Raw genomic sequence first — 23,050 nt, 5'->3', positions numbered from 1 at the left:
ACTATGGAGTCATCAGTTAACCCAAAATTTATGTTTTTGGAATGTGGCAGGAAGATGAGAGTAATCGCAAGAAACATCCAAGTTATTATTATTATTGAATCAATCATTATATTATGTATTAATATAAAATATAATAGAGTACGATGGTAATATTTTAGAGGTCGTCGAGGTGTGAATGTCTAATAATCACATTCTGTCATCTTTTCCCCTATTACACAGGTGTCAGAGTCCGGCCCTCGAAGGCCTTTTAATTTAAGTCCTGCATGTTTTTCTGCAGGTTTCTCTACTCCAACACACCTGATTCAATGATCAGGATCATTATCAGGCTCCTGCAGAGCTTGCTGATGAGCTTAAATATGAGCTATGTTTAACGTGGCAAACCTCTAAAACACGCAGGACTCAGGCCCTCGAGGACCGACACCACTGCCCTATTAGAAGAAGGCAGGTGACCAGACCCCGCCCCCCCGGAGCCCGCAGCGCTGATTGGCTGGTTCGAACAGCACACGCATGCACAACAGCGGTAGTTGACGTACAAAAATGACTTGCTTGCTAACGTCCAAGTTTTCCACAAGGAAAAGCTTTCATGCAAATTGACAGAATTCCCAAAAAGACTCTTCTCACTGCAGCGCGGCTGGTAAGTCGAAACTGTTGTGTTTGTGCGTGAAATGCGTTGAAAGTTGTAGTAAAGTTCGCTGACTAAAAACAGGGTTTCTCCACTGAAAATGCCTCGTGGAGAGGGAGGCCACACTTTCCATGTGTTTTATCTACTATGCATTATATTTCACTGTCTTCATGTAATATATATATATATATATATATATATATATATATATATATATATATATATATATATATATATATTAGAAACCGACTATGTTTTAGCTTTGGTAGATTGTATTGAAACTTAATTTACAGCCCAGATCCTGCTTGTGTTGTTAAACGACAGCATGAAGTTTAGACACACTCTCACACACGTTTTTCTCCTTGATTGGCAGGTGGGAATAAATAGTTAAGAGGATCAGTGTAGTCCATCTAACGTGGGAGGCTGCACTTGCTGATAAGATCATGTGAATGTTTAGGATGAGGCAGATTAAAAGTATTAGTAAAAGATACTAATGCTGCTGAATTTGGACAAAGTACCTTGTCATGGGACTATTTTGGTCATATTGTGCATTGTTGGAAATACACTCATCAGTATACGCCCTTTGCACACTCAAACATGATTATTATAATGTTAGTTTGACACCGTAGCATTGTGATCATATCATGTATGTATAGTTGAAATAGTTTCCTTAGACTGAGGAAAGGGGTTGAAGTAAATGCTTCACACTGTGCTTCCTGCAAATAAGAGGACAGGAGAGGGAATCAGTCTAACATCAAAGCTTGACACATCTTGCCAATAGAATGCACATTTATGCCACGCATAATTTCCTCCAGTTATTCAAAGTATAGTCTTGCCTCCTTAGCTGTTAATAAATCAACTTAATGGCAAATTCAAGAGGTTATTGTGCATCAATTGACATCTGAAGCACTGTTATTTGTGGTATTTGTAAACCTGTTAAACAAGCCGACAGAGTTTGGGAAATTCAGGTCCAGAAAGTAAAAACCCCGCCACAGGTGCTTCTACTCAACTGGCAGGTAAACGAGCTCTGATGCGCAGAAGCACCTGTGGGCTGTGGCTACAGCCAAACTGTGGCAGCGTTTTTACTTTCTGGACTTTCCCATCTCTGCGAGCCGATAGGAGAAGAAGGCACTGGTATTGAAATCCTGTTCTGAAAACACTGAGTAGCCAGACTCTATGTTTTGCAACAAGTGTCATCATTATAGCATCAGACATTGATTAGCTGAATGATTCAATTTACAGTATAAAGTTTTGCATTGTTTTCGCTGCATAAGCTGTACACTCGCCACTACATCATTAATAATACAATTCCACTTAAGCAGCCTTCATCATTCTGACTGTCTCTATTGTCACCATCTGCTTGAACTTTGGCATTGGGCCTTGGATTTTTGGGCCTGCCAAGATCTTGAGAGACTACCACAGATGAGACCAAAGCAAGCTTAATGAGTTAAACTACACGTGGCACATATGGGCCGTGATGCCGCATGCGGACACAATGGAGATAATGAAATAGCAGATTACCCCTCATTCATTATGTGCATGTTGGGGGTTGTTATTCTGTCTGTATGGTTCCGTTTTTTAAAGCTAAAACAAGAGATGACTAAATGCTACTAGAGAATTTATGTGAGGTTGGTCAGGTTGTTGGACTGAGGTGTTTGCAGTTAGTCATGTGCATGCATTTGTACAAAACTTGGCGATGCCATCATCACTGATTTGTTGCTCGTTTTAGTCACACAAAATTAAAATGAGGCTTTCCATGGTAGTGCCCTCATGTATGCACCAAAACTCTTGAATTCTACTCAGATAAATTACAGTAAGTCTTTGAAATATTTCCAATTTAGTTATTTTGGAGTCTGGGTCAATTAGTCACAAATATCTCAAATTTAATTTAGCAATTCAATTGCTCTCATGATCTCATAATCCCTGTTTCAACTCATTTCATTCGTGTGTCTATCTGTGACTTCCTCTTTTTGCCATCGTCCTAGTTTGTCATTTCTGGGCTTCTCAATAACATTATTATAATCAATATTTTTTACTTTTTGGTAGCCAATGGTTTAGTTTTTTTTTTTTTTACAATTTCAGACAAGAAACAAATTAGGATGTGAGCAAAATAATCTGAGCTAGGGATTGTAATGGCCAACCAATTGATTATCATTGTTAAATATTAAGTCATTAAATAATTAACAATATATCAGGTATCTTTGTTAAATGTTTTATTTATTTGTAAATGTTTCTCATACATAATTTTAAATGCAAATTTAAAGAATGTTTGCTACAATTCTTTTAGCAAAAGCAATCGCATAGTAATGTTCTTGTTCTTTACTTGGTAATGTATCAATAGCGCCACTGCTGGTTGCAGCCAGACATCGCACACCATTTTGTCTCAAGCGCTTTGAAGTATGATTAGTTGATCATCAATTTTACACACGAACCAATGTTTATGCCCATACTTAATCAGAACGTTCTGTTGAATTGATGTACCTGCTTGATGGCTTTAAAAAAAAGTTTTGGAATAGGTGCAGGTGCGCTGTTTTTTTCCTCTCTGATAGAAACATCACTGATTATCAGTGTTTTACAATGATGTGATTTCACAATAGCAAACAAGTTTAGGGTTGGAATTTACCTGGTCTGAAAATGTCATTTGACCATCTCCATAGCTTTGCTGCAGTGATTGGGTCGAATATATTTGAGTTGTTCTAGTCCCACCCTTCTTCCCACCAGGGTTATTAGGTGACAAACAACAAAGGTGGATCGTTAGACTTAGCATGGTTGCCCTTTGCCCTTTCCTGGCTCTTTGCCTGGCCTGACCTTCTCTGAAGAGGGGCCATAGAGGCTTATCCACAATGGGCTTGAATAAGCGCAGCATGGCTAAAGGTTTTTAAAGGTCGTAGAATATATAGGCATAGAATGGCATGTCACTTGATTCTTGCATCTTGGATACATGTATGTATTTTTGGGGTGGCTGCAAACTGTTTCCTTGGAGTCCAATAATGAGCTTGACACAGTGCATTACTGTATACATTATACCATGAGTGACACAAATGACTCCCACTGTACTTGTATTCCTGTTATTGTAGCAACCTCATGATCATCCATCAGGATTGTTTTAGATTGTCCTGTGAGGTCGGCTAGTTGAAATTGATTTACAGAGAGTCAGCGATGATGTAATTGCCATTAGTTTGGCTTTTGAGTGTTTGGGGAAGAAGGCCATCAGTAACAGCTCCGACTATGCGCCTTGGCAGACAGGCCTGCTCGCAGTTTCAAGGATGCGGTGCTTATTTGTGTTAACTGTTAACTGCCTGGGAAGGGATTGCAGCACGGTTGGAACAAAATACGAACACTCACTTGGCCAATTTTTGGGCCAGTTCCCAAATGAATTGTGTTTGACCTTAGAGGTCACACTGTACTGAAACTGAGCGTTTTAAACCAAAGCTGACTAAACATGTTCCGTGTAAATACAAAAAAAAAATCCTGAAGTGGACCGATGGCGTGTTGTGAGCCGCGGATTAGCATCAACAAAATCAAAATGGGATTGGCAGGTGGCGCCCACTCCTTCGAGCCTTTAAGATGAGCTTTACATCCACTGTTTCACCTCCAAGGCAAGCGCCCTGAGACGAGGACAAGAGAGTGGAGGCCAACCATCCTTCTTGACGCGTGAGATAGTCTTTTACCTTGGAAACGGGTTCTGCATGGCTGTGAATTTCTTTCACAGCACTTGTACATATTTACTCTTTCATCCGGGCCCCATCTGTATTGAGAGAGGGGAAGCTCCGTTGTAAATGAAACACTCCTCTGACAGGATAATTAAGTCCAGACACAAAGGGCTCAGCAGGAAGGACTTTAATAGAGGGGGAGTTGGTATTCTCGAGGGGAAAGTCGATCCCAGCAGAACCACCTTGGACCGCAGGGGATGGGGAAGGGCGCAGAAGGTTCATTTGGCCGTGGTTCTGGCCACCAGGCACCTTACGCAACAGGAACTGGGGACCTTTTCAAATGTTGCCCATCCTCATCGTTTGATAAAGTTATCAAGCTGAGACCTTTTTAACACCGCTTAACTTAATTGGGTTGCATTTTCGTGCAAAATATGATGCGGACGCACAAGGGGAAGGTTGTTGTGCGCTCGCAGCGGAACGGGTCATGCAAGCTGCCTTTGTTGATTTGTTTAAAAATGACTCATAATTATATAAGGTTATGGAGAAATGCTGTTAATGTTCAAAGCGCATATCTTTAATATTTGCTTTGTGTAACTTCCACAGAGCTAATGATGGAATATGACATTTCCCGAGAGTCTCCACAGCATACCAAAAAAAAAATGCTTGAAGTGTTCTTAAAACGGCACGTGGGCCAACTCTGAGTTATTTGTTACTCATGTTTGGAGTCCCCCCGGCATTCCCGGTGCAGAGTGGTGTAAAATCAAAAGGACACTCGTCCGGAACGTTCTACTTTTAACTCCTTACATAATGTGTTCTGGTTTTGTATTCGTTTAGTCGCACGGGCGCATCGCGGCTGCGTGTGCGCGCCACGTGCTGGATGTGTGTTGTGATGACGGAGCGTCGTGGAGGTGGATGCGTTCTGCTGTCTGGAATAGCGTTGATCCTCTTAACTGATTAGTGGCTGGGACTAGAGAAGGGAGGCGCCGGTGCGTGGGAGGCATACGGACAGATGTCAACCCCCCCGCCCCCCACGCACACACGTTCACAACATCCTTGTTTATTTCAGGCTCAAAGGACTCTCTAATGAGCTCCTTTTTCTTTTCTCTGTTTTTAAATAAACAGACCCCAAGTCTACTTTAGACCCACAAAATCAATCCACAATTCAATAGGGAGGGAAATTTAGGGGCTGAAACAAATAATCAAATAATTACATTGCCAACGGTTGACCACGCCTCAAAGATTCGCCTGGATAACTTCACTCCTAATTTCGGTGCACTTTCAGTCATTTTCAAAATGAATATGCAATAATCTTACTCACTAGCTGACATGGTGCCCAACGGATGATGTCAGCCTAGCGAGTTAACATGTCTCATTGCCATGGCGACCCTACATTTCCTAATTTATCCGTCATAGCCGTGGACTAGCCTAGACGCTAATGATGTATAGCCAATATTAGTGCCTTGGAGTGAATTGCCCACCCCCCAAACCGTGGGCCTTAAGATCATCCACCTGTCAAGTACTGACCCTTTAAGGACATCATATCTCTAGTTTGGTACTCTGAAAATGAGCCCGACGTGAAAAGAATGACCAAACAGAACAAAAGGGTTGAAGTTTGTCACACTGTTCTCAACTTGTATCATGGAAAATTACAGTTTTTGTTGCATAAAAGCCACTTTACAGTAAAGACCCAAAACCTTTTTTTTTCTCCCCACTATAATAACCCATCTGGAAAATGCGTCTGACTGTTTAAAATGGGGCTGGATTCTTTCAGCCAGGACTCAAATATCAGTTTTTCTCAGGGGATTAAACCTGAAACAAAGCCGTCATTTCCATCGTAACAAGAAGTGCAGGTTGGTCAACCGAAATCCGATCTTTGTATCCCGGGTTTCTGTGCGTCATTTATTCTGTTAATCCCTGGATTCAGAACGGCTCAATCCACACTCAAAATCCAGCAAGGAATGAATAACTAGTTTGTTCATAAACAGGATATGGAGAATGATTAAGCGTTCTTGTTAAAGGGGGGGGGGGGGGGGGAGAAGAAGCTTGTTTGCTTATAGAAGCAGGGCAGTGTTGGATGATCTGGTTAACTGATGAGGGAAGAGGGTTACCACTGTTGGACTTTTTTTTTTTTTTTTTTTCCTCCTCCTGGCAACCATCATAGAATTTGCGTGGAAGCGTTGAGTTGAGCCTTGCCCTTTCCACAGGGCCACTCCCAAGTTCACTGCTACCACAACACAAGTTTTGTCTTTGTCGCCCTTCTTGGCGACTTCTGACTCTGTGTGGGTGCATGAAGCAAAGCGTGCTCGCCCAGCTTTGTTGACGATCCAACTGCATGCAGCTGGAGCGTTGAGCAACATTTGCCATGTTGTTCTGAGAGCCTCTCACCAAATGCCTGCGTGTTGATAAGAAGTGGATTGTTCCTTCTCTGTGAAATCTTAAATGTCACTCTTTGGCCTGGTGACATTTTTGGACAATACGTGAATAGTGTTGAAATTCTTGTAATCTACTGTCTGTTCTGTCTTCTGGATGAACTTTATTGACCCGATGATATTATTTATTCCATGACCCCTCACAAATTGAGAGGTAATCCAAGAGTAGTGTTGCATTAGACATACTTTTGAAATGAAAAGAGCACGTCCCAGTTGCCTCGGTATTAAGTCTGTGACTGGGTTTTTATCAAAATACATCAAAACGTGTTTTCAAGGGATGCTTCTGTCTACTATAAATGAGCCAGTGCCACTCTTCATTGGTTGTGGATATGGCTGGTTACCATGACAACCAGAGGCGTGTCTAGGGAGTGATGGGCGTTTTGTCTTGGGTTGTATTTTGGCAGGTTTTTTTTTTTCTATGTTAGAAACCATCCTGGAACAGGATTCAAAGTGTTACCACTCCAGGTCAATCTTTTAAATTCCAAAATGCCATCGCAAAAGCCTTTTTTTGTTTTGTGACTTTTGATTTATGTAAATGTATATATAATAGCAAAACATTATACTGTATATTTTTTTAAGAATGGTTGCGAATATTTAAATTGGGACTTGAGCTGAAAGAGTTTGGCAAACTCTTACATAGTGAATTCTGTAGAGTAAATTTTACTCTAGTCTATTTGGTCCCACTATATAAAATATTCAGAGCAAATTTTACTTTTAAGTATGTTTAGGGTGTATGAGAATCCCATGAAAAAAACTATTAAAGATTTTCCACTCAGAAATTCCAAGTTAAAAAAAAAAAAGTTACCTAAAGTTTGAGGAACGAACTCGTGACCTTCAGCTTGAAAAACTGTCACTCTACCACCTGAGCTACACCACTCCTACTGTTTGCATATATCCAAAAGAAGACCAAATGGTCTTGGTGTTACAAACTTTTAATTTAATTTAAAATGTACTCTCTAAATTCCAAGTGTACATTTTACTCTGTTTAGAGTGGGACCAAAAAGACTCTACAGAATATACTGTGTGCCTTAATTAGCCAGAGGTTGTGGACTGGACTTAAGGGGGGGTTGAAAAGGATGTAGGTAGCCCCACTGTCACACCTTCTGTTTCCAGTCTCATTCCATCCTATGACAGCGTGCTTGGGGTTTGTTGGGGGGCAAGCAAAGAAAACAATGGAAGCTTTGTGAGGGTCCCGCCATGACAGGATTGTGGGGTGGAGGTTGAAGGGGTAGTCCTGCTTTAGCCAAATGTAGGCACTTCATTAGTCAGGGCCCTCCTTTTGCACCTCCTCCTGCTTCTATCCATCCAAAACTGCCCCCTCCCTCCCTGTCATCCCTTCCCTCTCCCTCGCCCGCTCACTCGTGTGTCGCCACTCTGGCCGGACAGCGCGGAGCAAACGCTTCTTGGCTGAGAGAGGGAAATGTGCTTATCACACGGAGTAGTCGTGCAGCCCGGGTTCCCTCACATGGTCCTTGACAGTTCTTTCGCTGAGGTGAGTGAGCTTGTGTTGTCATCTTCCCTGTCTTGCGCTGATTGCATCTCCGGGCTGCTGTCGGATGATGCGAGGCAGGCGTGTAATGAACGAGAGCTTTTGGAGATGTTTCTGCATGACAACATTGCCAGTGAAGGACCATAGGTTTGATTGTTCTGTAGGTTATATGAGGTGACATTTGTAGAGGGTTTGGGGGGCGGGGGGATGCTGGTTTGTGTGTGTGTGTGTGGTGGAGGAGGAGGAGGATGGGGGACTGTTGTCTCAGCTGTGTTGACCAAATTATCAATGTTATTAGGATCTTCATCATGCTGTGATTGCTTTCCTCCCCCATTCCCATCCAACGAAACTCTTCCCCCCCTGACAAACACGCTCTCACACATACACACACCCGCAGGGACAGTTGAGTTGAGGGTAATCCTTCACATCCTGTGTGGGAAAGGGCAAAAGAGGAGCACTCAGGCCAACTTGCGTCACTTCCTCGCGAGAGTCACTTTTTAGTAGAAATAAATTGCTGACTATTGCTGCATTTGACGATGGTCGGAAGTTGGACTTTTCCGACTTCAAACCAGGAAGTGTGTACGGGAACGCCCCCTTGAACTCAGAAATCCCACATCTGAAGAGTAAAAAATATATAAATAAAAAAAGTACCCAGGCTTCACCGACGGACTACAATTGGCGACCCCATTGGAAATACAGGCCGTGAATAATAAAACTAGATAGCTTTCTTCATTCATAAATATTCACCGTAGTATGCCGTAGGAATGTGAATTGCCTTGTACCTGGCGATTCGACTCTTATCACGATTCGATACCAATTAATCCCGATACGACTCTATAGGTTGATTATTGTGGGGTTTTAAAAAAAACAAACACTCAAATTTAGAAAATACTCATCAGTAAACTTGTACACTGTAAGATTTGTATGAAAATGTATTTATTTTATCTGAAACTTCAGGCTTATAACTGTGAGCCACTGTAATTAACAATATGTTGCAATCTGTTTCCTGTTTGAATAGCATTGAAATAAAAATATTAACGCTTAATGTAACATTTTTCCACGCTTAATGTGTGAACCCTAAGTAAGATGTTTTGTTGAATATTTCCATTAAAAAAATTGTTTAAAAATGGATTCGGCCACATATTGAATCGATTCAAGAATTGCGCGCTGTAATATCGCGATATATTGGCGAATCGATTATTAGTATTTTTTTAACACCCCTAGTATGCCGCTATCTCCCTGCATGAAATTATATGGTGAGCTACTGAACTGCATGAAATGATATGGAAAATAATAAGCAAAAAAAATTAAGCAAAATTGCCAGAAGGCAAGTTTACTGGAGGTCAAAATGAGTTTTGAGGACCAAAATAAAAACAAAACAATTTATCACTAGTATCCACCATTTTGTCAGTTTTTGTCATTTATTTTTGCCTCGAACGCTTTCAGGTCAGAACTGGGAAAAGCCAACTGTGATAAATCTGACTTCCGACCATCCTTGAATGCAGCATATGGACCACTAGGAATCAAACTGAACTGAGTGACTGATGGAATTTCTAGTTGACCCAATTTGTCGTATTGCAAAGTAACAAAACAATAATTGTTGAAGAAGAAACTTGAGGCTCGTGATAAATCTAGGCCAGGAAGCCACGATGGCAAACTACAATGGACCTTTTGTTACTCGAGCATACGCCAATCCACTAGGATGTCTAACATTCAGCCTGCTTTTATTTTGAATTTTGCCTATCAGAAATAAGGAAATTGGAATTCAGTTGCACTGGTTATCATTGGAGCATGATTTTACAATTGAAGAACCTTAATGGTACATACATGTGCAGGGTCCTAACTGTAGCAATACAGGTGCCTACAATCACGTATATATTTGAACACATATTTTTTTACAGCTTCGAAAAGTCCTCTGTGTCTTCACATGATTGTGACAGTTTTGCCCAAAAGATCAAGAATTATAGAGCACTTTTCAATGAAATGAGTCCGTTTTGAGGGGTAGTCCTGTCTCATGCAAATGAGCCCTTTTCTGCTGCCCAGTGCCGTGTCTATTGTTACCGTCCTTGACGAATATTTATTCTAGACTGAATTCCCGTTTGTTTGAAAGTGATTACATCTTTTTCCTCCTTCTTCATATTTCCACAGAATGAAGAAGTGAATCATCTGTGATTGCAGTCATGGCTGTCCAGACTGGCATCCAGGTAAATTCATGACAGAATTCATACTGTTTGATAGGTTAGATGGACAATGCACGGAGAAAACCCAATGCTTCTTCTTTTCTTTTTTTCTCCTTCGTTCAAAAATGGCATTTCTGCTCTTTTTGAGCACCACCCAGCTAGGCCAGTCTTCTTATTACGTTAGCAGCGTCTATCTCCCTGGCTGTTATTTTGATTACATAGACATCTGTCTCTCACCCAGCAACTGATGCAAGCCCACCTGTGTCACAGCACGCAGTCTTGTTCTCTCTATGCGTGCCTGGCGTTCCGTTCTCGGGACCCTGAGGAATGTCTTTTGCACATTTTTGGGAGGGGTGGCTGGAATGCAATCCCAAATTTTCTCCTTCCCCTCCCAGCAACCAATGTCAACCGTATGAAAATCCAAAACAACAAAAGTGTCGAGTTACGTTTTCGCATTGGTCTTCATGGCATGCGATGTGTGCATCCCAGTGTTGGCACGGATTAAGCCCCCATTAAGATTGTGAAACATTATGACTGGGCTGTGTCAAAACAAGAATAATGTCTCTGTAAAATGATTGGCTTTTTTAATAGTTATATAACATCAACAAAAACAATAAAGGAAGCCGAAACCAGATTTATTGGTTGGCTGTTATCCAAGAGACCCTAGGGCGATATTGATCCATAATCGACTGTAATGACTCAGGCAACTGAGGTTCTGGTTGCGTCATGCACGTTGAACAGCAAGTGCGTCCAATAAACCGTTCACAACCGTGCTCGGGAAGGGACGTGCTCACGGGAGCACAAGTAGCATATGTGCATGTCTCTGAACGTGTCATAAAAAGTGTGCATCTGCGAGTTGAAGTTTCATTTGTCACGTGTGTCAGTCTGCTGGCATTGTTATGTAATAGACAGGATGAAACAATAGCTTCAAGCGCTAGACGATGGATTGAGTCTTAATGAGTGTTTTAAATGGAAGGACATGGAGAAGGTCTCCAGGAAATGTATGATGGAATGTGTCAAGAATCTACTTGAGAAAAGACCAATGCAAAACATTCACTTCAAAAGAAAAAAACCTGATTTGAATAGTGTCATTATGTGTTCCATAAGTGAACTTAAAAATCAATTTTAAAAATGTATTTTTGGGGGGAAATAATTTTATTTCATGGTCTAATCCTTCATCATACAAAAGTGCTAATATATTGGATTGTTTTGGGTACACATTTCGCCTTGACCTTTTACTGCAATTCCAGGGAGACTTGTGGGCCCTCGGTATAAGAGGCCCAGGTTAAGAGCATCAGCTCAACTCGATGAGGGTAAAATCTAATGTGCAAGGCAGGCACATGCTGATTTTAAATCTCCATTTTAAGGTTGTATTTAGTCGCTGGATTATCAGCAGACATTCCTCGGGGCCCAATGAAAAAAAAAAAAAAAAACACGGTTTAAGAAAATGGTCAATTGGTTAATCTGAGAACACTAATCTACTTGCAATAGAGATTTGTGCAGAAAAAAATAATTGGTTCGCTGTTTTACATTGTTCTTTCTCTCTCTCTCTCGCTGTCTTTCTTTTATTTATTTATTTTTTCATATTTTTTTTTTCATTCATAATATGGTGCTAATGCTACACGCTACTTTCTTAGTTTCTTCTTAGCCGGTTGTCAAGAAACACATGTCGCAGCAAATTTGTAGCACCCAGCCCGTTGAGTTCTGTTATGTAATGCGTGTTTGTCCAGCTGGGTCAATTCAATGTTTTATACGAGGTCACATTTTTCACTTTCGAACATCAGGTGTGTTTGCGTGTGTACGCATGTGTCTGTGTTTGTGCATCTTTATCTGCATGTGCTGCACCTTTTAGTGGAAAGGTCATTTCGGAGGCGTTCACCCCAGCTGTTAGCCTAACTCACATGTTGCCTCCAGGGATTTTTTTTTTTTAATCCTAATAAAATTAGACAATGAATTCATTAGATTAAATTAGTTACAGTTGCCTGCAGTGGACTGAACTCTTCTAATTGTATAAATAACTTTGAATTTACTTCATTTTGAAACCTATGACAGGGCATGGGAAAACTTTAGAAAACATCCTTGAGGTTGATAATAGTATTAGTTAGCATATAGTTTAAGTTAAATTATGAGAACTATAAGAGTGTAAAAGCAAGGGTTGGATTTAATGTTTACTTTACCTCCACTAAGGTGGTTAGTGATTACATTTTAATTAAGTTGTTGGGAATCCAGGATTCAGTTTCATCATTTGTATTTGTTATTTAATCACTGTATATAATTTTTTTTCCAATGGTAGTATATTTATCACTTCATTGTAGGTCTGGGAAATATGGCCAGAAAAATAAAATCGAGATATTTTTTTTGCAGTCATTTAGGATGATTATTATTTTTAATCGATTTTAATCTAATAAACCCAACAAACATTTATTTAAAGGTTTCATTTATTAAAAAATAATTCCTGTGCAAAAATGTTGTGCTTAAATGCCACAATTAAGTAGTTGGTAGCTACTGTAAACATGTCTTGTAAACCACCCATCCAGCATTGGGCAAAATTACAACTCACAAAAACATTTGAATGTAACAGAAAATATATGTATTTTTATATATATATATATATATATATATATATATATATATATATATATATATATATATATATATAATTTTTTATGTTTATCAATATTGCCCAGCCCCATTGATATTTTTTGTAAGTTTAATTTAATTGACTTGATTCTATTCAGATTTGATAATTAAAATTTGTCCCAATTTCTTAAATCTCCTCAACCCTTAATTAGGCTGATTGCTATCTTACATACACCCGTTCAACACATCGCTATAGTAAGGCCAGGCTGAGGAATGAGAGAAAGTATCCCGCCTGAATGATGAACGTTTCTTTATAATAGTCTGCAGTCATAATTCAGTCTCTGTTCCACTGCCCACAAGGTTTCCTGTTTGTCGGCAGAACCAACTTGAATGTTCCAAGGCCTGGACAAAACTGCCTTGTTTTCAACACAATCACTCATCACAGTGGAAGGAATGGCCCAATGTCGCGGTGTGACGTGTAATTGACATCGCGATTATAGCCTCAAGCATGGAGAGGCGGGGTCGTCTTGCAATAAGTTGCGTAACATCTGTCCAGATGAGTCATTTTAATGGACATCTGCTAGCGATTTTCTCCATCGCCCTCTTGCTGCTGGAGCTTGTAAACAATGAAGGGATGTATTGAAGGGCAGGGTTTTGTATTCATAGAGCTTGCAGCATGCAAGGCTTGCAGCCGAGATAGATATGAGAGCACGTGAGTGCGAGGAGCCGGGATCAGTGGCTCGCCGCAGGCGCCACGAGCACATCGCTTGACGCCCATTTAGGCAGTCAAGTGCAAAGCGCGCCGCTCTTTCATGAGTTTCGTCTCGGAGGCTCCAGCAGCTGCGAGGTTGACTTTTGCAACGAACCCCCGTTTAGCGCGGAAGATGCGTCGACAACCGCCATCGACGGCTGAAATTACGTGCCTCTATCCTTTATTAAAACATGCAGTAGTGAGAAATTAAAATAGAATGTAAATCATTTGTCACATTTTTTTACTGTTAAAAAAATCATTAAACAAATTCCAAATCTTGCTCAAGATTGCACTAACTGTGGATAATTAGGTGTGACAGGAGGCCATGTGCCGGGGTCAGGTGTTGAGAGGAAGTGAGCGGCGGTGACATGACCTCCACATGAAACGGGGTCAACAAAAATCCCACCCACTGCAGGGGAAATGGAGCAGTTCAAATCACAACACTGTCGAGTCACTGCTGGGTTGTGGGAGAAAGGAAAACCACTAAATACAGGGTTTTCCCTTCTTGGATTTTTCTTCTTTTCATCACTATAGTGATAAAGCAGTCTTTTGTAAAAACGGTTGTTCAGTACTCTGAATACCAAAAGGTAACCTGATCTGTGGTTTCAGAAACGATACAATAAAGCCCTTCAACGCCCACAAATGGCAAATCTTCTGTGGGAAATGGAACAATTGACTTTCAGTGTGTCACATGACCCCCTGCAGCAGCCATAGTAATAGCAGTTGTCTGATTGACTTTGAGGGAAACACAAGACATTATTGTAAGACGAGGCACGTTTATTTGTATTGCACCATTCGTTCACAAGGCAAATCTACAGTGCATTTCGGACGCAAATGATTATAAACAAAAGCTGACAATCAAGATAAAATTGAAGCATTGAATGTGAATCAAAATACTTTTTTTGGGAGGGGGGGTCATACACTGCATGTTCCTCTAACTGACTCTTTCCTCGCCAGGCATGGTTTGGCGAGAAGTTTGACGCCCCCGTGCTGAGCCCGCGGAGCCCCCGCAGCCCGTTGGCGCAGCGGCACGGCCCCGGCCTCGCCAACGTCTTCCAGTACGACCAGTGGCTGGCGGTGCGGCATGAAGCCACCCTGGTGCCCATGCAGGAGGATCTCGCCATCTGGCTCACGGGCATGCTGGGTACGTTCATAAACAACTGTTGGCAATCTAATAACAAATTAAATGGTCAATTACTTAAAAATACAGATGCCCAATCGACACGTGCATCAGTTTTTGCCATGTAATTGTATTTGGATGCTGTTATTTCTGTGTAGCCCTCGGCGCAAGAAAAACTCCTCATTCCGCCTGGTTTACTCCATTATTCGGACATCTTTTGTCCCTTTTCAGTTTTTAATGGAGCAGGGAGGAAATTGAAACTGGCCTTAGTAGTGTTGCTTTTGGTATCGCCCATTCAGGATTTCTCACGAGGAATGCAGGGCGGTGCATCACAGGTTGGCAAGAGTTCTCGGCAACGTGACTGGAATGACCCATATTACTGTTTCTTTTCAAACTTGCCTGGGAGCCTTAAAAGTCAGGTGCAGGGAGGTTAAGTTTCGAGTCACTTTTGTTGTGTTGGTAAGAAAAGAAAAAGTATTGGAGCAATCATTGTCACTTTGTGCGTGGACTTTGTCCCCCGTGAGATTTCCATGGCTTCATTTACAATGAAAGTCCATAGGAGGGCCCCAACTCTTTCAGTCACCTGTTTTTAAAGTGTGGATTTATTTTGGAGAATGTTTTATTATTATTATTATTTTTTGCCAGTGTAATATCAATGGAATTTGCTTTTAAAAATGCTTTTAAATTTTTTTGCAGAAGAGGAGGTGAGGGCCGAGTTCTTCATGGAGGAGCTTAACAACGGCGTCAAGCTCTGCCATCTTATCGGCGTCCTGCAGACTAAGATCGCCCAGAGTTGCCCCTCTGCACTCGGCAAGGTGAGTCTGCGGTGAAAATAGCGCTGAACAAAGACCGCTTTTCACCTAAAAGCCTGGATGCCGATTTTACAGCCATGAAACTCCACGTGAGAACTGAACCAAATTGTCACTCATTTGAAAGTAGCCAATAGTCAAGTACACTGAACACAAATTTGAAACATCTAGTTCAAATTCTTTAGTTTTAGCTTTTATGAGCTGAGCTGAAACGCAACTATTAGTTCATTTTCTCTATCCAACAGATCTTTCCCACGAGGAGGGTTGCCTGCAAGCGTGACGCATCTCCGGGTTCCTTCTTCGCCCGCGACAATACAGCCAACTTCCTGTCCTGGTGTCGGCACATCGGCGTGGAAGAGACGTACCTCTTTGAGTCCGAAGGGCTCGGTAGGTTGCAGCTGAGATCTCAGAACTTACTCTAAACTCTTTCTTGATACAGCAAATACTTTGCATGATTATCAAAGGGATTTGATTTGGTTATAGAAATAAACGTTGGCTTTGCAAATTAAGAACAAAGGGCCTTATTCATCAACAAATTTTATTCTAAAATCCTATTTATCCCCCCCCCCCCTTTTTTTGTTTTAATAATAAGATTGTGGCCCGTTTTCTCAACTTGGAACAAAGCCTGCAAACACTCAAGCATTACACAGTGTCAATCAGGGAAAACTAGATAATTGCATTTGATGATTTTACAGTTCGTTATGATTATGAGTTTAAACTATAAGCATGTCTTTGCAATAAACTGAAGTATCTGCGAATAATCAACCCCATCTCTGAAAGGAATGTTTTATTGCCTAAAAGATGACACAAAATGGCAGTAAAGAATTTAAAATTAAGGACAGGACCGTCGCCAACACCATGCATGTACGCGATCATGAAGCTAAGGACTGTATTGGGTAGTTAATTGCTCAACATTAACAAATGCATCTGTAACGAGGAAGTCGAGTAGGAAAAAAATCGTTACAATATGTTCTATGCGGCCCCGCTAGTCTATACACAGTATTTTTATGAATATTGCGTTTGTAGAATATGAATTAAACAGCAAAATCCACCTGTCTCAGAGGGCGGCCATTTTGCCACTTTCTGTCAACTGAAAATGACATCACAGTTGTTCAGCACTCATGTAACAATCAATCAGAATGCTGCGTTTAGATTGGTGGAGGTGTATAGAACATTATTGTAAAAAGAAAAGAAAAGTTTAACTTCCATTTTTAAATAAAATGCCAACACAAAGTGACATTACATCATACATAGGCAACCAAATATGCACACTTTACACAATTGGTATTAAGTCAACTATATATTGGCATTTACATACAATAATTTTTGCAAATGCATAAATGTGTACATGAGATATAGTTTTGTTTTTTGTTTTTTGTATAACATCCAGCCTCATGTTCATTTGGTATCTGGGGGTTGTTTTGCTAACATTTTTCTAAGAACACGCTTCAGAGAAAAAAAAAGAGATCTTATTTTGGTAAATGAGGCCTAATGCTACAAGCTCCGTCAAGGTGATTAGTGGAGCATGTTCTTTAATCCTCACATCTTAATGACGTAATAGGATCTGTCCAACAAGGCAATCAATGCTGAGTACTTTTTTATTTTAATTTTTTTATTGCAGATGACTTCATTACTAGTGATAGGTCTCCCAAAACAAATCACACTCGCTAAGCGAGGCTGCGAGCTGTTTTATTAATATCCATATACTTCAGCTCTCTGCTCCAAATCTGTGTTCCCTTCTGCATGATTCACCCAGCATCCCCCTTCGGGGAATCGTTAACTTCCATGTCACATTTTCCAGCGTTGCACCTCTGTCGTCCCGCTCTGTCCGCCGGATGTTGTCTAAACGAGAGCCGAGAGGACAGCTGCTGCCTCACATTATTCACTTGCAAAGTTAGGATCTTCACTTTTGTGTCTCTGTGTGTGTGTGCCGTCCAGTGCTGCACAAGGAGCCCAGGCAGGTCTGCCTCTGTCTGCTGCAAATTGGACGCATCGTCTCCAAGTAAGTTTTTTTCCGAGATGCAATTTTTGTGAGAAACATCCATATTAATGGTGTGCTTGTAAACTCTTGTCAGGTACGGCGTGGAGCCTCCTGTGCTGGTCAAGTTGGAGAAGGAGATTGAGCTGGAGGAGACCCTGCTGTTGACCGAGGAGCCTCCTCCAGCCGTCCGGACCTTCAGTGTGTGCTGCCAGCATGGTGGCCTCTACCAGTCAGGGGTGAGTGGGTCCATAACAAAAATTAACCCCCCAAAAACATGAATATTAGGTTCATTGGAGACTTAAAATTGTTTTGCATTGTGTGTTAGCTTTAAGCTAGTGGACTGTTTTATTTTTAAACTTCAACTGGGAATGACTTGAAGCAAGACATGAAGTAAATAAATATATATATATATATATATATGACAGTAATTTTATGCTTATTATGAAATTCGTATTGTATTGTGTATATGCAACAATGTACTTAATTTTGCTAAAATATTACAGATTATCCAAGATTAGCTTCAAATATTGACAAAAATTATATTTTTATCTATTGGGGTTTTACCGTTACCATAATTAAATGAATTTGGTCGCTTTTATTCTTTGGTCGTTGTCTGATACACACGTGAACACTGAAATAATTTGTAATCTCCACATGTCGTCACCTCAGTGACGTCAAGCAGCTACGTCACTTTAGTGGCACGCGTGCGGCCCACTTGCACCAAGATTGTGGCCGGCCGCCTCTGCCGCTTGACTGGCACGCCGCGGGGGGGGGGGGGCATGACGCATGACGCATGACGCAACATAGCTGACCATGTGACGCGCCCGCGGGCACATTGTGACTCGCTACGGCACGTGCCGTTTGAAGAAATGCACAGAAATGGACTTTGGGTTTTTTGGAGGCGTTGGATGGGTTTAGTTTCCTGTCTTGTTTTATGGCAAACACTTGCTGGCAACCTTTAAGAATAATTGCACTCATTGAAGTGGAATTAATTCATTATAAGTAGCTCCAAATGTGCAGAATGGAGACAATATCTTGATATCCATATGCATTATCATGCTCAAGTTGCCTTAAAGCCGTCCACCATTTTTATTTTATTTTATTTTTTTATAAACAATTCTTGTTTTAATTGTAGTGAATTCCACCCTCCTCACAGTGGCTCATTGTCCCTTTTCAGGAGCACGGCGTTGACGGCCCGCCTTGCAACTGCTCCAACAGGGTGTCCATTGAGTACCTGTCAGAGGGTCGCTACCGGCTTGGGGACAAGACCATCTTTATTCGGGTAAGAGCCCTCTACACACGCACACACACACACACACAAACGCATACACACACACACACAAACGCATACACACAGTGCTGGTAATCGGCTATTCCACATGGGTAATCCAAACTCTCAAAGGAGCAGTGTGTATTGAGAAGGATCCCGTTGTTCCGTAAGGAATTTGATATTCCCTGAGTGAATAATTACCTGAAACCAGAAAGCCGGCTTACTCCCTGGTGTCTGCTATGTTGTTTCGGCTCTGGCTTAAAAATAAATAAATAAATAAAATAAAATATAACAGCGAGTTTACTGTAGTGTAAACTGTTAATGTAACCAAATGGGGGTCTGAAGCACTAAGCACGCCGCCAAGTCTTCATATTTTGTTGTGTGCGTGTACCACCAGACACAACAAAGCATATATCCACCAATGTTACAAAGTAGGCAAATATAATTAATCCCGAAACAATTTAAATGGGTCTTAGCATCTGCTTATTGGATCACCATGGAGACGGGGTTTGTTTAGACATTTAGCCTCTATCATGTTGTTAGCTTGTGGAAATTTTTTTTATAATCTAAATCCACAAAAAAAGGCAGTTTTATTCGTAAAATTAGTATTTACTATTATTAGTTTGAAATATTAATATGATGTTCAAATATAAGGGGGGGGGGGTAACTACACTGTATGCTACTCAATCACCATGTATTGCATAAAACAAGTTAATAAAAATTGTAAGTAAATAAGTGTTTAAAAACTGTTCTTAAAGATTAAGTGAAAAAGTGTTGCACTTGTACAACTGAATGCTGCTTAACAAATGCTGGTTATTAAATAAGTGTTTAAGCCACTGTCCACGTAATAAGCTTAGTTTGAGAATGTCGTGATTATTTTGCATACCACAAGAGGGTTCAGTGGCTCTAGTGGTAGAGTGGCTGCCCTGAGATTGGGAGGTCGTGGGTTCAGTCCCCGGCCGGGTCATACCAAAGACTATAAAAATGGGGACCCATTTGCCTCCCTCTTTGACACACGGCATTAAGGGTTGGAATTGGGGGGGGTTAGATCACCAAATGATTCCCGAGCGTGGCTCTTGCTGCTGCTCACCACTCCCTCAGGCGATGAGTCCAATGTGGAGAAATCATTTCAACCCACTTAGGTGGGTGTGACAATCAGTGGTACTTTAACGTTTTAACTTTAGGGAGCCCGTGGACCACTAGCAGTATACTGTAAGTTTCACACTTGAAGAATCACTGCTCTTTATTACCTACAAGTTTTCTGAAAATTTGGTCAACCTTATCGAGCATACTCAGAAAAATAAACACATTTATGATTTATTTGCATGATGATTTTGTTTTTACCGAGAAGTCCCGTATTCAGGGTTCAGCTTTGGCATTTTGAAATTTCAGACGTGAAGAAATCCTGTTATTTTTCAGATATGTCTCAGAATGCAACCTTCTTCCCTATAAATACTGTGTTTACATGTTAGCACCAGTTTAAAGAACTGGAAGCAGTGTGTGATCAGGTAAGCTTGTTATCCTCCAACGGATGACCGCTTTAGTCGGTTACATCATGAGCCACAGTGCTAAACTGGCGTGTCTCGAAGGCCAGGAATTGACACGTAAGCGTAAATGTGTTGTGTTGTCTTCAGATGCTTCACGGCAAACATGTGATGGTGCGCGTGGGGGGCGGCTGGGACACGCTGCGCGGCTTCCTCAGCAAGTACGACCCGCTGCGCGTGCTTCAGTTCACCACCCTGGAGCAGAAGATCCTGGCCTTCCAGAAGGGCCCGCCCGGCTTGGGAGGTCACCACGGCAACGCGGCCCCGCCTCCCAAGATGGACCCCCTAGCGGCCGTCGACGACCTCACCTCGTCGTCGTCGTCGTCGTCGTCGTCGTCGTCGTCCTCCTCCTCCTCTAGCTCGGTCTGCAAGACATCGCCCTCCGCCACGGGTCAGACATGTCGCTCTTATGCGCCCTCACCCGCCTGCACACCCACGCTGGCCAGGAAAGGGGCTAGCACGGCGCCAAAGAAGAACCTCCAGATAACGCCGCCCGCCCCCAGGAAGCCCACCCAGCTACCTCTGCCCATCGCCACCAAAGCCACCAGTTCCTCCTCCTCCTCCTCCTCTTCTTCTACTTCTTTGCCCAGCACACCTGTGGGCGGCTCTAAGCAGGCCCCCAGTCCAGTGCAAGTCCAACGCAGAGCCGTGACGCCCCAAGCAGACCCGTTCGCTGCATCCAAACTGAGGCTTAGACCGCCCACTCGGATCCCCGCCTCTCAGCCGAGGAGTCCGGTCTGCCCCGAGCCTTCTTCCAAATGCCCAAAACCATCCAGCCCCATCGCCACCCCCGTACCTCGCCCTGCCACCGCCCCAAAAGATGCCCGGCCCCCAACGGGCACCAGCCAGCGCTCCCGCCTCGCTCAGCGCCGCGCCGGCTCCCCTGCCTCGCGTCTCCGTCTAGAGACGGCGAGGAGGGTGCGGGCTGCGGCACGTGCCACGGCGACGCCCATCCCACAAGCTCGCCAAGCCTCCCCAGCTATGCCAAAACCTGTCACCCAACTGCCTAAAGACACCGCAGCCAAAGCCAAGGCCACAGCCAAGGATTCCAGCCCCCCCCGAGGCACCGCTGCCCCTTGGCGGCACCCTGGGGGCAACGCTGTCCCCTCTCTCAACACTAAAGTCTATCAGAAAGAAACAGCTACAACACAAAAGGCAGGGCAGAAAGCGTCCTCGACTAACACCATCAAACCCGAGTTGACTCGCGTCATGGTCCCCCAGAAGACCATCCCGGATGTCAAAGCGAAGACGGAGCCTGGCACCAGCAGGAAGATCCCTCAGTACAGAGGCAAGCGTGAAGACCCTTATTTTGAAATGACCTGTCGGAGAAGGCAGAAGACGTGATGGGGGGCTTGGGGGGTGTCCTCGCCAGCAGGCTGGTGACTCGGAAGGGGAGGAAAACTAATCAGCACTTGTTTTAGCTCCTTTTAAATTAACCTTACTGACTCATGTCTACTGGAAATTAATTATTTTATAGCAGGGGGTGTTCAAACTTTTTCTTACATGCTGTTAAAAAAAAAAAGAGGTGACTGGCCACAAATGGCCCTCAGGCCATAGTTTGGACACCACTGTTTTATATAATATAAAACATTTTTAATCCAAAAGGGTTGATGGTTTGTATGTTTTGTCTTTGTGGTGGAATAATTCCTTTCTAAACTACCTGCTTAACAATTACTTATGTTTACATTTTTACAGTTGCAACGTTCTGAGATACTTTGTCCAAAGTGAACTTCGAAAGGCGAAAAGGCTACCAAAATAGTGTCGTTTTTTTAAAGCAGTTAATGACACAACTGGTACTCGAATGATGTTATTTTTCCAGCAAGTGATTGATAACGATACCTTGGCGCCATCAAGATAAAGTCCTCTGTCATGTGCCTTCATCACAAATCAGAGTGAATTGCATTAGAATGTATGAGATGAGTAGGTAAAAGTTTTTTTTTTGTTTTTTTTTTATGAAACTTGCACAGTGTGTACAAACACTTTTTAAAGGAGGAAAAGGTTACAGATAAACTACTGAGCAAACACTATTTTTTCCCCCCCTCTTTTACGAGGCCATGTCATCACTTTCAGTGCACATTCAAAGCAGTATAGATTTAAAAAAAATGATTTCTATGTTGTGTTGACGTTCTAGTGTTTTATGTGGTGTTTGTGTATGTTCATAGAGTATTTACAGACTATTAAAATGCTTTCTTCCCCTATGTTTGGCACTTTATAGAAACCTCTGTTGTCACACTTTGAATGTTGATAGTGTTGCTTGACCCAGATACTTTTTCATGTGGTTTCTGATTAAACTGATGAAAATCCATCATGACTGTGTTTACTTCAAATCATTGTGGTTGATTTAGGCCTTTAAATAAAAAAGTATGTATTTTAACGTGTTTTCCAACTTGTCCAGTTTCTATAAACTCCCAATATCAACAAAGCATATTTTATTTCTCTCCAGTTAAAGTTCATGAATAATTTTGGTCGATGGCAGAAGATTGAGATTCAAAAGAACATGCATATTGTTGATTCTACCAATGGAAATGCTTTTGAGTTTGCCTGTTATTTGGGTTTAACTTGAAGCCTCTATGCACATTTTAACACATTCAGCTACCGCTTTAAGGCCTTTCAATTGGTTTT

The 23,050-nt window shown here is 41.9% G+C and overlaps 1 protein-coding gene across 2 annotated transcripts; it reads left to right on the top strand.

The window, feature by feature from the left end:
* The first annotated feature begins 512 nt into the window (after positions 1-512).
* Positions 513-22,733, top strand: gas2l3 (growth arrest-specific 2 like 3). Of its 2 annotated transcripts, none has more exons than XM_086060264.1 (9): positions 513-634; positions 10,342-10,397; positions 14,662-14,848; positions 15,521-15,639; positions 15,879-16,020; positions 17,572-17,635; positions 17,709-17,850; positions 18,792-18,896; positions 20,519-22,733. In XM_086060264.1, the coding sequence occupies exons 2-9, from the start codon at positions 10,374-10,376 to the stop codon at positions 21,770-21,772; spliced, it is 2,037 nt and encodes a 678-aa protein (XP_085916390.1). In that variant the 5' UTR covers positions 513-634; positions 10,342-10,373; the 3' UTR covers positions 21,773-22,733. The 2 variants fall into 2 exon arrangements, with proteins under 2 accessions (XP_085916390.1, XP_085916389.1); XM_086060263.1 differs by lacking the exon at positions 513-634 and adding an exon at positions 8,049-8,196.
* The last annotated feature ends 317 nt before the right edge of the window (positions 22,734-23,050 follow it).

This window comes from Leptonotus elevatus, chromosome 17, assembly GCF_054856555.1.
Source record: "Leptonotus elevatus isolate MCC_2025b chromosome 17, RoL_Lele_1.0, whole genome shotgun sequence".
Lineage (NCBI taxonomy): Eukaryota > Metazoa > Chordata > Actinopteri > Syngnathiformes > Syngnathidae > Leptonotus > Leptonotus elevatus.
The sequence above is the reverse complement of the archived record's forward strand: the minus strand, read 5'-3'. Positions and strand labels throughout refer to the sequence as shown.